This window comes from Hetaerina americana, unplaced genomic scaffold (assembly GCF_022747635.1).
Source record: "Hetaerina americana unplaced genomic scaffold, ioHetAmer1.1.p SCAF_2, whole genome shotgun sequence".
NCBI classification, from domain to species: domain Eukaryota; kingdom Metazoa; phylum Arthropoda; class Insecta; order Odonata; family Calopterygidae; genus Hetaerina; species Hetaerina americana.
Genome location: NW_027286763.1, coordinates 62,912,688 through 62,927,525, shown reverse-complemented (window position 1 = coordinate 62,927,525; position 14,838 = coordinate 62,912,688). Strand labels below are relative to the sequence as shown.

The 14,838-nt window shown below is 32.2% G+C and overlaps 1 protein-coding gene across 3 annotated transcripts in view; it reads left to right on the top strand.

Annotated features, from left to right (window-relative positions):
- The window catches only part of Pask (PAS kinase), a 34,805-nt gene extending 20,522 nt beyond the window's left edge, over positions 1 to 14,283 (top strand). For 2 of the 3 annotated variants that reach the window (XM_071585151.1, XM_071585150.1), the window contains 7 exons: positions 286 to 408; positions 527 to 667; positions 884 to 1,083; positions 3,871 to 4,004; positions 6,838 to 6,975; positions 9,894 to 10,274; positions 12,665 to 14,283. In XM_071585151.1, the coding sequence (XP_071441252.1) occupies positions 286 to 408; positions 527 to 667; positions 884 to 1,083; positions 3,871 to 4,004; positions 6,838 to 6,975; positions 9,894 to 10,274; positions 12,665 to 12,846 (1,299 nt within the window). In that variant the 3' untranslated portion in view covers positions 12,847 to 14,283. Of the gene's footprint in view, positions 1 to 285; positions 409 to 526; positions 668 to 883; positions 1,084 to 3,870; positions 4,005 to 6,837; positions 6,976 to 9,893; positions 10,275 to 10,578; positions 10,631 to 12,664 lie in introns of all 3 variants that reach the window. The other variant, XM_071585152.1, reaches the window with a different exon arrangement.
- Positions 14,284 to 14,838: the final 555 nt, after the last annotated feature.

Sequence of the window (14,838 nt, the reverse complement as noted above, 5' to 3'; positions counted from 1 at the left end):
CATAAATGATTAGAGTAAATTGCAGTTTCATACTCCTTGACTAATCCTTATGTATCTTATTGGATATATACTAAGCATAATTTGTTTTAGAAATTAAGCTCCTTTTCATTTTGTATTGAAAAAATATTTGCCAATCAATTGTCTAAGTTGAATCAAATATATGTAATAAGGAAATGTTTTTTATTTAATTGCTTTTAACTCAATATTTGTTTAACTTGAAGCATTTGACCTTATTTTTGGTTCCTAAACTTTGTTGTACTTCTTAAAATTCTCATTGTCCATCAGGTAATCACCAAGTTCATTCGCAGAGAAAAAGTCTGTGAAGAATCATGGGTGGTGGACCCAAAAATGGGTAAACGTGTACCCCTTGAGATCAGTCTCCTTACCACACTCAATCACCCAAATATTGTAAGTATGTTTTTTTGCATTCATGATCTATTAGATACTCATGAATTCACTTATTTCTGAATTTATAGTCTTTATCATTGTGTGAAATTTATTTTGACCACTCTTTACCTACATTCAGGTCAATGTTTTGGAAGTATTTGAAAATCCATCCTACTTCCAACTAATCATGGAAAAACATGGAGCAGGAATGGATCTCTTTGAATTCATTGATCGAAACCCTGATTTGGATGAGCCTCTCATCAGTTACATTTTTCGTCAGGTTGGTTGAAATTTTGTGTTAGTACTCTGTGTTGTTGTCCATATTTCTTGATTTTGGTCATAATATAAACATCATTTAACTTTCGTATTCTTAACATATAAGCTCCATGATGCCAATATATATTTTTATCATTTGGCTTTATTTTGGAAAATATTTTTAGTGAAAGTTATATGTATGAAATCAATTGCGGTTATGCATTTATTTTATTGTAAACAGGTTGCTTCTGCTGTCAAATATCTGCACTCATTACAAATTCTACATCGTGACATCAAAGATGAGAATATTATCTTGAATGAAACTTTTCAAGTAAAATTGATTGATTTTGGGTCAGCTACATTTTCTTCCCCTCAGCGTCTCTTTTCCAATTTTTATGGCACTGTTGAGTATTGTAGTCCAGAGGTTTTGGCAGGAAACAAGTAAGTTCTGTTTGATATATATTTTGCAGCATAATATTTTCTTTGTTTTCTGAATGACTTTGCACATGAAAATTACAGTTCATGTGCTAGATATTACTCTGATTAAATTATTTGTACTTTTGAAGGATAATGATGACAGATTCAAGGAAATCAGCTTTGGGGTAATTAAGGGATATTCCCATGCATGAAGAATATGATAGGTCTGGGCATAGTCTAGTGACTACTCATGAGTAAATCACCTTGATATAATCCTAGATTTGAATACAAATTCATTTGGTAGAAATGGCTCATTATTAATTATCAGTGAAGCAATAAAAAATCCATGAAAAAATTCAGTGTATATATTTTAAGTATTAAAATTTTGGATAATTGCTTTCAGTTTTCATGGCAGAATATTTATTAGGGTGGAAAGGTTTAGCAGAAAAATATGAAAAAATGTAACAAAATCTGCAAAAGTTGGGAATTGATGCCCTGAGGTGTCCACAGTTATATATTTCTCCTTGTTTCTGGAACTTTCGAAGGTTGTAATTGTAGAATTGATATCGCCCTTCAAAGGTTGTAATTTTAGAACCAGTGATCTCGCCCTTATCTAGGTAGTCTGTTGAGAACCATTGTTTCACCACTTCAATGAGGTCATTTGTGTTGTCATATCTCCAATCCTGAAAAAGTTTTTTGATTTCTGGGAATTAGAACAAGTTGCTTGAGGGGAAATTGGGAGAATAAGATAGATTTGGCAAAATTTCAAAGCCACATAGCTTTGATTCTTCAACCACTGCACGAGATGAGTGAGCAGATGCATTGTGGGCAAGAAGACAGATGTCTTTGGTGATTATATCTCACTGTTTCTTCTTCAGAACAATTTGTTCTGCATTGTGAAGTAATAAGCCCCAGTGATCTCGCCCTTCTGTAGGTAGTCTGCTGAGATGACTCTTCAACAGTCCCAAAAAACTGCATGACCTTCCCAGCAGACATTGTAACAAATCATGTAAATAAATCACACTGCAAGCCTCTTTCTTCTCCATACTGCTTTTTACTTCAATTACTGCTTCCTTAAGCAAAAAAAATTGCAATAGTTATAATATACAACATTATGTACATTAGGAACAATTAATATGCCCAGTTAATTTTATCCAGGCATCTTGGTTATTTCTTGGTAATTACTAAAATTTTATCATACCTTCTTGTAAAAGAAGAAAGGTCTTACCTCACTACTTATATTGGGTATAAGATTTATGCAGATAAATTCTAATTATTCAAAATTATAATTATTTACAGTTATAATGATTTAAGTCTCATGCTGAGAGGGATAACTAACTTCCTCCATTGTTATGGAAAAATATATTGATGTTTCATGGGAATTGAAATCATTTTAAATAAGAATTGAAGTTAAATGTGCTTCTGTATTTTATTGGTTGATTGCAGTAGTGCTTCAAGAAAATAGTTTTCTGATTATCCATTCTTTTTTTAATGGTTTTTAATTATCAGAGCACGATCAAAGTATATTAGAAAAATTATGAAACCTTCACTTCTAGTGGGCAAAAAAAATCAAATAGTTAATCTACCCTTCTAAAAAAATGTTAAATATAAAATTTTACCCTCCTTGGGTTAATATTTTTGAATTACTGTATGCACAAAAAATCTGTCACTTATAAATATGTACAACATTTAGAAAATGAACAAAATGTTTACAAGGAATCTCAAAATATGTATTTATTTCCATTGAAATCCTGAAGTAAAATAAATAATGGCATCAAATCTATTTGCAATAATTATCACTAGCACTAGAAGAAACATGCAAAAATTATTGTATTATTTTTATGTTTCCTTATGGATCATCCCTATCAATTCCAATACTTGTTTTTTCAATTCCATAACAATTCATCATCACATCCTCCTGTCCATTTTTTTGCATACAGTGAACTCTTGATTATCCATTTTGTGGATTATCCATGCTACTCTCTTCCTTGCCCCTTTCATTTTAATGCAGTTATAATTGTAAAGATAATAAAATGCTTTGAAACTTTGATATGCATTAAAATGATGCGAGTTTAAAATACCTGGGCTTTCTTAAAACTTTGCAAAATTCACAAAATCAAAAGTTGTCAATAGAATTAAATGGTTTAATTTAAAAATTTTTGTACTATTTGTCCTTAACCATTATTGTGTCCCTCGCATTCACTAGCCCTGAGAATTCCATATTCTCATTTAAGGGAAGCAATTACATAGTTTTACTATGCAACAAATTAATCATTAACCCTCTACCCTGCATTGTCTAAATCAGTATCATATGATAGTTATGAATCCGTATCAGCAATCCTTTTTTAAAATTAATTTTTTACCAGTCATCTTTTTTCCCCGACTACAAAATTGGTTTAGCTTTCTGAGGAAAACACGTTCTGCTATTCACTTCACGATAGTTCTGTGTTATTGTAAATCTGTAATTCTACTCTTCTAAAATGGCTGTAAAGGAAAAAATATATTTTCCATCGCCAAAAAAAGCTCAAGTTAATCACAGGGAATGAAGAAGGTGAATTTCTCTGTATATTCATTTATATCACGACCATAGTTTGGTTATCCATGTATTTCAATTGTCTGTTCATCATGCATCCATTAACATGGATAATCAAGAATTTACTATAATTATCTCATTGTCTTCTCTCAAAATGTAATATGGATTATTTGGTAAAAAGATAATCAAGCATGTGCTCATTATGTATTTTACATGAATATCTCACTTCCAGAAAGATAATCTACATTTTGCTGTTGAATTTTGGATGATCTCTCTAGGTATGCTGGACCTGAGCTTGAGATGTGGTCAATGGGTGTGACACTGTATGTATTGTGCTTTGGAGAAAATCCATTCTTTGATGTGGAGGAAACTTTGAAGGCTGAGCTTAATCCTCCATACACTGTATCAGAGGGTGAGTATTTAAGTTTATTCTATAATTGTTATGATTTTAATAATGAAAATTAAATAACCACATTTTCTGGTGTATATGACTCACTGGCATAATGAACGCGTCCCAATTTTTAATATTTTTAATATAAAATATTTCTGCATATTTCATGAATTTCCACAATGATATTATGTCACTTATTTTGTAGTTATATATGTCCATAAAAATATAAATGAGGAATATTGTAGCTAGGTGGCTTGTTGACTCCAATCTCAAAATCAAGAAATTCATCTCTGGAGAGGCACACCCGTCAATGCAATATTAGAATCTATGTTTTGTTTGAGGGTACATTGAACATTAGTGTGACCTCATCCATGTTTCTTATTTTTTAAAGTTCCAAATTTAATCTTTTTCTTGCATTTTTGACAAATTTATGCAACTCCATAATCTGGTCTCCATATTCTGTTGGCATCTTCAAATTTTAGCCCTCATACGTAGGTCATTTCCCTCTATGAATCTGGGACACCATCATGTTTATCCTGTAAAATCAGCAATGTCTCTGTTAGTAGCAGTCTCTTTTCTTGTTGAATAGTCATTTTTACAGACATGGAAACCTCTCAACCTCCTGTGGTCTAATTTCAAATTCTTCTTCTAGTTCTGGACATTTTGCAATTACATATCACAAGTTGTGTTTACTACGAATAGATATTTATAGTTCCTCTTTCCGTCTTTGTCAGGTTCTTATCTTTTCAGCTAATGGTGTTCCAAAATTCCGTTCTCTTGCCATTTCCATGTTCTTTGGCATATGCAATCATTCATAGCTTGAGTACAATATCATAGAAGAATCTGCATTTTTTTAGCCATGCTCTGCCATGTAATCTCAAACATACGAATAACGTTGATGATTTATTAAAAAATATTTCATTAAAATATACATCCCATTATTTGAAAACAAAGTAACACCCTGCTGTTTCTATGTTTTCATTGATGTGCAACTGTGATAATTGCGATTATTCGTGATAGAACATGTGAAATAGGCTCATGGCCATCTGGTGTTGACCATGCTGGCTAATACGCCAACCCCCCCTTCCCCCCTTCATTTGAATGATGAATTCACATACAAGGGTCAAATATGACCAATAGTGCATTATTAAAATTCGTGCAGAAATGAAGAATGTGGATTTATTGCTATTGTACACCCAAAGGGAGCTTAGTTTTAAGGTGAGAGTTGCATCATTCACATCCAAATAGAATACATGATTTCATCAGCTTTTGCCTAATCAAATGACGCAAACTTACACATATTAGAGAAATTGTAACTTTAGATGTCAGTGGATGTAAACTCATTTACATGAATACTCCCTCTTTCAGAGTAAAGAAAAAATTATATCATGCAACTTATTATTGTGGACCCGAAAAAGTAATGGAACATGTATTTGTAACCACTGTCACCAAAAGAGAAAATGTAATAGGTTACTTAAAAACCTGTGTTAATAAAAACCAGAAGCTATAGACATCAAGTTAAGCTAGTGATTTTAAGTACTGGCACATAAGATGCACCCCTTATTTTAGCCATCTTTTGAGGACTGTACACAGTTTGAGTGAAATAATAATTGCCTTTTTTAGAAAATCTACTTCGTTCAGATGTATCCAAACATGCATCGTATTTACATTAAAAATTTTTCCTCGGTATTCCTTATAGGGATTAAATTAAAATATCACACTGATAATTGTTGGTCTTATGAAATTTATATTAAATCCATTTGAGTTCCTATCTCTAAAATCTAAATCCAGATAGATTTTTTAGCATATCAGATATCTCTGTGGCCATTATCTTCATGGTTTGAGGTTTAATGATATCGCAATGTAGTATGAAAAATACCATACCTAGTGGAAAAACTGAGAAATGTAAACCGTGATGTATGATTTGCCATGACAGCATCAAATGCTTATTTCAATTCATAATAATGATTTTCATTCCTGTAAATTAAAGTTTTCCAAAATAAGTTGATTCAAGAATGGAGTAATAATTGATCTACAAGTGTATTTATCTTCTCACAATAATAGCATTGAAAGAAATCCCAGCATCATGCTATACAGTCCTTAGCCTGGGGCTAAGTTAATGCGCATAAATGCAATTTCCTCTGAAAAAATCACAATATGCACCAGGATGGGATCATGAGATCTCCCAATTATTTTTCTGTTGCATAACTGTCACCTTCCTTCAATGTCCTTATGATGGTATTTATTCAAAATTGGATGCTCTAGGTTATATTCCAATTCTGTTGACTAGTAATTTGTACTTAACTAATCCATATTAACGAAAATAAACTTATTACATATCATCATAACATTCAGTTGACTAAAGCAATCCTCAGAAATTTGCCAATAAGAAAGATTGACTAAAATAGTAGTTTCACAGTACCTACATAACTAGTAAACATATTCCTTGCAAAAATAGTTCATTATTATCAAATGCATGTATCACATATGTGTATGTAAATTAATTATGTTGTGTTTAACAAGTTCTCCTGTGTACAGATATAAATTTACCCTAAAAGAGACATACTGTACTTGAATCCTTTTTATGTTGTTAATTTTTGTTTTCAAAACTTCTTTTCCTTCCTTGGAAATACTACTAAATTTATGACAAGCTTCAAAAAAATTGGTATAAAGCATTCTTGATTCATACCAACGATTGTTATGTTTTGGTTGATATATTGCTCCTCTTTTTATTTTAATAGTTTGAATATTTTATTTTGGCTTAAAGTATTTTAGTCTTACAAAATCTAAACTTTTCATGTTTATTCCTCTCACAATGTTTATGTTTATTTTGTTAAATTTTTTTTGCTTTTAGGTCTTCAGGCTTTGTTGGAATCTATGCTTGAGAAGGATCCTACTAAGAGATGTACAGTGGATCAGCTGGTAAACAATCCATGGCTTAACCAAAATGTGGATATCTCCCAGTATGTGTTTAGTGAAGTGGTTCAGTGTAGTAAGTAAATTTTTCCTATTTTCAAAAATTCTTATTCCATTAGGTAGTTTCAATGCTCCTCTGGAAAGAGATGGTTGCTGTCCCCTGGTGGACATGGTCCGGCTACCTAGAAGTTAGGGAATACTGATGCAGTATAAGCCTCACGTTTTCATGCTATTTCTTTTTTATTTTGTGTGATATATGTGCAGAGAAAGAAAATTAGAATGGGGATGAAAGGGTAACCAACAATACTCAAAAACTGGGAATGGGAAAATCTTGTAATGTGAATTTTGAAGAATATTTTGGAAGTTAGTTTGGACTGATGTTTATAGAAAGAGTTAATCATTGGATTGTATAGTTTCCCCCCAATAAAAATGTTACTAGCATCATAACTTTTTAATTATAGTGAAGACTTATACTTCAAATTTAATTTGTTTAAGAGGCTGTTCAAACTGAATTGTTTAAGTCTGAATCACTTTTCCCAGTTAGAAGTAGTAGAAAGTAAATTAGTCAATTCCCAGACCCAAAACAAAGTCGTTTTGATAAACTTAATAAACAGAAAATGCACAACTAACAAAATTTGGTGCCCTAAATAATAAATTAAAGCATGAATGCAAAATATGACATGTGTAAATACTTCATAATTAAATCAAAATTAAATTTACTGCATCTTAGTGAGGAGGGTTGATGACTGCATCTTAAAATTACTGAGTTACAGTTTTTGATCACTTTCCAATTTTTCTACTAGAAAGAACCTTTCCAATGTAGTCTGTTTGTGCTGACTTCTCTGGATATTTGTCAAGTTGCCCATCACATTATCATTAATGAAGTTAATACTCTAATTTACCATTGCTCTGTTTCTCAACTGGTCGGTGGACAAGAGGGTAAAGCATTGTGTAGTGGAATCATAGGTCACTCGTTTGGGACTCCCATCTATATTTTTATTGCATCTTATCTTTTTAAATTAGTGTGCTGAGTATACTTTTAATCAAGATTCTATTTTATATTTTTTCTTGAACTAATGCACATGAAGCTGAATACCAAAAACCATATTTGATTATGCATGGTCTGTGCAAGGAATGCGTGAACAGGTGCAATCTGGCGGCCATGACGTGGATTCATTGGGTCTGAGGCAAATAGCCCCACCCGCTAGCGGGGCTAGTTGCCTGAGACCCAATGAGTCGTTTGTGCTTGGCAGGTCATCGAGCTGTGCGCATGGTGCCAGTTATGTCAGTTTCTGTTGTCCTTGTTTTTACTGTATTTCAAAAATGAAAATTTACTAAATTATGGAGCAGCGAATCAGCATCAAGTGTTCTGGTGAAGAGCGGTAAAAGATATCAAGAAATTACTAAAATGTTGACAGCTGTTTATGGTGATAATGCTCTGAAGAAAACCTCCATTTTCAAGTGGATTAAGCATTTTAAAGATGACTGACAAAATGCCATGGATGATGCAAGGCCGGGACGACCTTCAACCACCTGTGTTGATGACAACATTGATCGTGCAAGGTCCCTTGTCCTTACTGATCATCGAAAAACTGTCTGAATGATAGCTGATGAATTTTAGGAAAATCAACAGTGCACACTATTTTAACGGAACGTCATGGATGGATCCTTCACCATGACAATGCCCCTGCACATTCAGCATTGATTGTTTGCCAGTTTCTGGGAAAAAATTCAATCACCATCCTTGATCATCCTCCTTATTCACCAGATCTTGCCCCCTGCAACTTTTTTCCTTTTCCCAAAATGCAAAAATGTGGTGAGGGGACATCTTAGGGAAGATGTGGACACAATAAAGCAAAAAACGACAACAAAACTAAAAAGCCTAACTGCTGAGGGCTTCCAAGGGTGCTTTGAACTGTGGAAAAGAAGATGGGATAAGTGTATAGCAAGGAATGGAGAGTATTTTGAAGGGGACAAAATCAATGTAGGCTAAATTTTGAAAAATGAAGTTTTAATGGCCTCAGTTTGCGTATTTTTAGGACAGTGTAGCAAGGCTCTGAATCGAAGAACCAAACTTATTTTTCCATAATTTCCAGAACTTGAAGTATCTTTATGCACCCTAGGTAATTTGAAGCATTTATATTTAAATTTTTCATTAGTGACAACAAATACAAAAATTAAAGCTTCATTCTCATCCTTGTCTTCAATGTTAGGCTGCATAATGTAGGAGACAACAGATATAAAAATATTTATATGTACCGCAAAAGTATGGTAATATCCTTGAATCAGTATTTATCTTCTTGGCATCTGGCTCAATTTTTGTTAAAATAAAAAGAAATTGAGATAGTTTCAGGAATAGAATTCATTCAAATTTGGGCTAATATAAATGTGTAATTCATAACTTATGGGAAACCCCTAAGAATAATAATATTTTTGGCCAAAACATGTTAAATATGTTTTTAGCCAATTAATTCTAAAGAAACTGTAGGAGATGCCGCAACAGTAACTTTTAATGGAGTCATTCGCTAATATCCATTTCAATGCAATAATTTCAGAGTGTAAAAATCATTTGCCTTGACGGGGATTCAAACCCGGATCCCTCAATGTCCAGTGGAGTTAAGCTTCTGCTAGTTAAGCTATTGAGGCATTCTCTTAAACTGGCTAAAGCACTCGACTGGGCATTGAGGGATCTGGGTTCGAATCCCGGTCAAGGGATTTTTTACACTCTGAAATTATTGTATTGAAACTAATTAATTCTGTCAAGAATTAGAGTCCAACCTTCTTTGTATGTATAAGTTTGCAAATTTATTATTTGCATTTAATTATTATTTGATGTAGTCCTGCATATCTTTCTGGTCCAGAAATTTCAAAATTTTTAGACTAAATGTTTGTTTTAAATATATGCTCGGTGTGGAGTTGTTTTCGCATGAATGTCAATAAGTAAGCTTCTACTTAACTCCACTTATGCAAGCGTACCCACTATTAACTTTGCAGAACCCCATGAGGAGAATCCGCCCACTCATTTTGATGAGGGTGAAGACATTGAGTCATCATACTTCAAAGACTTTGACATAAGTGACGGTGAAGAGGTGAAAGTGAAGGAAGATGGAGGAGGTCATGGTGATGATAGAGGGAAAGGTTTTGATGCAAGCTTGCTTCTATCCTATGACGGTTCTTCTCTCTTTCCCTCTTTTTCACGGGTTTCTCCCACCTCTACCTCTGCATCCTCTTCCTCTTCTACTTCCTCTGATTCACTTGCTTCATCTGCATCTTACCATTCAGCATCCCATTCTCGTGGTTCCACCTCTTCGACAATGACCTCCACTCGCAGCATCATCAGTGGCGTTGGACATGAGTCTAAAGACAATGATTCTTGTAAGTGAATGGTAGTTTGCTTCTCTCAGTCTAATAAATGTATTGCTGCCTCACAAAACTGACCTTGCTTAAGTTACATGTATTATGTAGAATTCAGTTCATTTAGAGTAAACATTAAATGTTTATTTTGTCTTTTTATAATAATTTAATATTTGTCTCATGGTTTTTTTTGGAAAATTTGGATTAGAATCTCCTAACAGGTCATTTATTTTTTGTTTTGAGTATTTATTTTAATTAAACATCATATCGCTTTACTTTTTATTCATTTATGTATATCTTTTTTTATTTTCCACTTTTATTTCAGCTGCCATTGAAGCTAGCATAAATGATGAGGTCTTGTAGTATAAGGATTCTCTGTAAGTTAATAGTTTTAGTTAGCAGTTAAAAGACATGTGGATGCTTTTCTTTTCCTTGACCAAGGGCAAGACTGTATGGTTTCTCTTTAAATTATTGGATTGAAACTATTTATGCCTGAGATTCAATCAATGTTAATAATGAGCATGTATTCTTGTTCGAAGCAAGTATCAATGAAATGATCATCAGCCAAATAATCATGAAAATTTTTTAATTTGCCATATTAATATGAAATTTGCAACAGTAGCATACATTATAAAATAAGTTTCACTGAATATAGGAATAAATAAGTCATTTATGTAAAATAAAATTGACATATTTTTGGTCATATTAAAAGATTTGAGCAAGATACATGATATTGATAAAATAAAGAAATTATGCATATACTTGTATTAAGATATATGAGATATGATATATTGTACTCACTGGAAGCCTGGTGCAATGTTTATTTATAGCATATCAATTGATAAAATGCAATTGTGTGGGATGAATCAACTAATATTCATAATGGTGTTTAACCCTTTAGAATATGTGACCATTCCTTTGAAAGGGCAAATTCTCTTATTCACAAACACTGTATACCTACAGTTTTCACATAGTAACAGAAATAATTTATAATGTATTAATGTCTGCACTGTAGTTTGTAGGATGAGGAATCAAATGGAATTGACTTGAGCTTGAAAACATATCGAACATAAGAGTCAGCCTTATTAACATGGTGCCATTTTCATTTTCTTGTCCTTGATACTGATATAATATATAAAGCTACTTTGCTTGCTAATATATTTAGAAATTATTGCTCCCACTCCATTGTTCTTCCTTTAAAATTTTTGCCTTTTCTTGTGAAAGAAGTGGCAATTTATCAACCTAAAGGGTGACTTCATTACCCTCATATATTGGGATGGAGAAGAATACAGCCATTGCATTTGCTTGCAATAGTGTGTCAGAAATATCCCTTAAAAATGACATGAAGTTGCTCATGACTTTGTCTGAATGCTAAATTTCTTCATGGAAGAATATTCTTTTGGATGTTGAATTAATGCAGGTATATCATTAATTAATGACATTTTGTACCTTCTGCAGTTTTCAGAAATGGTCATGAAGACAGTACATATTTAGCTATCTTCTTGCATCTTCACATAAGCAAGCCTGAACTTCCTTATTAGAAAAGTACCTATGCAATGAAAAAATTAGGACAATGTGCATCTAATCTATCACTTCTGCTGTAGGGCATTTCTCTTATTTTATATGACTGATATAATGTCTCGGTAGTGTGGATGTTAAGATTCATATCATGTTGAAAGGAAACTTTGGTATATATACTAGTTTCCTAAAAAGTGAATGGCAACTGTAAAGAAATCTTCTGTAGAAATTTTCTTCAAAGTCTGTCCTTTCATCTTAAGATTATTTCTAATGTTGTATCTGGGTGGTATATATTTCCTAAAAGCTTTACATGCTGAAAGTAAAACAATATTTAGCCTAGATTGTCTTCAAAATGGGTTCCCCATTTTAGTTTCTCACAAAAGTATTAGACTTTTATTAAAGCAAATTTGAAGAAACCTCCCTGGCAGATGAATGATCAAATACCCTAATTGGTGCATTTAACCTGGTTCTTAAATCGTGAAATATGAAAAAATAGTGATTGGTCAGTGATTTTAAAATATCCTTTATTGTCCTGAATAGCAGGAAATAAGGATAATGATAAAAATTTTAGCATGTTTAAATATTTGCTAATAATCCATTAAATTATTAAGATAATTTGCATGAAGTGCGTTAGTGTATACATCATTTACCTTTTTTTTATTATCTATCAAGAGTAACAAATTTATATTTACTTTTTGAGGTTGTGTAGGAGGTTGTTCATATTTAATATAAGTGTACTACTAGTTACTCTATTGTGATGCCATTATCAAATTATATGTCATCTCCTTCATTTCATTGTATAATTTATCAGTGGAGAAAGAGGAAATTAAGTTAGGTAAAGGAGATATTAAAACAATATTTTATTGTAATACACATGTTGAATTTTCTTGCAGGTGTGCCATTGCAACTTCGTTTTGTAGTGGATGAACTGGATAGTGAAGTTGAACCATCATCTGAGACTAGAAATATGAGAGACTGCAGGCCATATGGCTTTGATCCATTTACTGTTGAAGATTTTAATAATTATGATGAATTAGATGATAGTCCATATGATGAACAAGACAGCTTCTCATGAAAAGTGATACCAAATTGTAATTTTGCTTAATGTGCTACCTATCGGATCAGCAACAACAAGTTGATTTACTGAATATTTTGTAGTCTATTTGCTGAGAATGACTCTGAGTGCTATTGAAGTCCTTGAGTTGAAGTGGAGAAATAGTTATTGCATTTTGCTGTTAGTGTACATTTTGGACCATCTTTGTGCCCGCATATATACGTTGGGAATATTACAGGTTTTTAAGGTTAATAAACTTATTTTTGCACTCAGCTATGCTCAGTGAATGCAATTATAGTGATGTAATTTGCCTTAAAATTAACTCACAAAGACATATATCCTCAAATATTATTGCATTTACTTAAGAATTCAGTGTGAATCTGCTTTCAGTTTTTTATTCTCATAACACAACTTCCATGGGATGTGCTTCATTTAAAGAGAGGACATTTTTTTACACAAAGCTCATGGCCAGTTCATGTATTTTTAAGTTACCTGGATATAGGTTTTTCACCTGCAATCTCATGAGTACCTGATATTACCATATATTTTATTTTATGTTGTTTAAACAAAGAATCTATTAAGTAATTAGTATTATCTTAATATAGAAAGATATGTATTCTTCTATTTCTGAGAAAATCTTTTATTTCACGCACATATTTCCTTTGGAAGAATTTTACTACCTTGTTAGTATTATGCATATTATTTAATGTTGCAATGGATGCATTTAATTTCCATCTAAGATGTTGAATGGGTTGGCACTTCGACACTTCAGTTGCAAATAAAATGTTACTGGAAAGTCTGTATCTTTGTGAGTCTATACATTTGTGATAGACATGACATGGCATCTCAAAATATGTGTGTTATATGTGAAAGCATTTATAGGTTTTAGAAAAATACTCAGCAATTTATTTTGTTTTGGTATGCCTTATATTTTATCAGAAAGGTGTTTTTCTATTACAAAGGGTACATTCCTAAAGATTGGGATGCTGCTTATGCTAGTGGAGGCTCTTTTCAAAACTTATTTGAGACAAGGAATTTGTGATAATACTACTGAAAGTGAGATGTATCAGAATGGTTAAATAATATGAAGGTAGTACTTTACTGAGGGAGAAGTACTTCTCTTGGCATTAACAAGTATTGCATAATTTTCAGGCAAGTTTTTAGATTATGTGTATTGTAAAAGCATGTGATTTGATCAAGATCTATTGGATCAGATGTCTTCCTCAATCTTTGGAAATGTATTTCCACAAATATGCAGGCATTTAAAATTATCAATTGATCCAAAATCATTAACAAAAATATTAAAGTGAATGCACAATTCTCTTGATTATTGAGTGAGACAATGATTTTGGCCAATTAATACTTAAAATTTGTGATGGAAAATGATATCATGACTATAAAATGTTTATAATGAGGTTTATACACAAGCATTGGAATAAATGCAATGTGGCATCAGTATTTAATATATTTTTGTGATTTCATTGCTATTTTTTAATATTCTGAATATTACATTAGTGTCATTAATTAAAGTAGACATAAATTCAAATAATATAAAATTCCATTGATTGACCCAGTCAAAGTGCTATATTTTTGAAAGAAATTGAAAATATCTCTATGATACTTATAAATAAATTACCAATGCCTCTGGGCTGTACACATTCGTAAAAGTATAATTTATGTTGTGCACATGAGTATGGTAAGATAAGATTGTATTATATATAACAATAAATGTTTAAAATATCTCTATCTTACTTAAAAGTGTAATCATTTATATATCCCACGAGAAATTATGGTAATGAAATTAAGAATACAAAGTAACTTTCCACTGTCCTTTATTAGCGTACAACCGGTTTCAACGCTCAAGCGTCATCATCAGGTACAAAATAAATCAGTTGCAGTTCACTTATATACCAATCATGAGGGAGAGGAGGGGTGGGTGAGAGAGGGGGACAAGGAGGAGGCGAAAGAAAATGGAGTTGCGATTGGCGTTGATGGGGATTATAATAAAAAGCT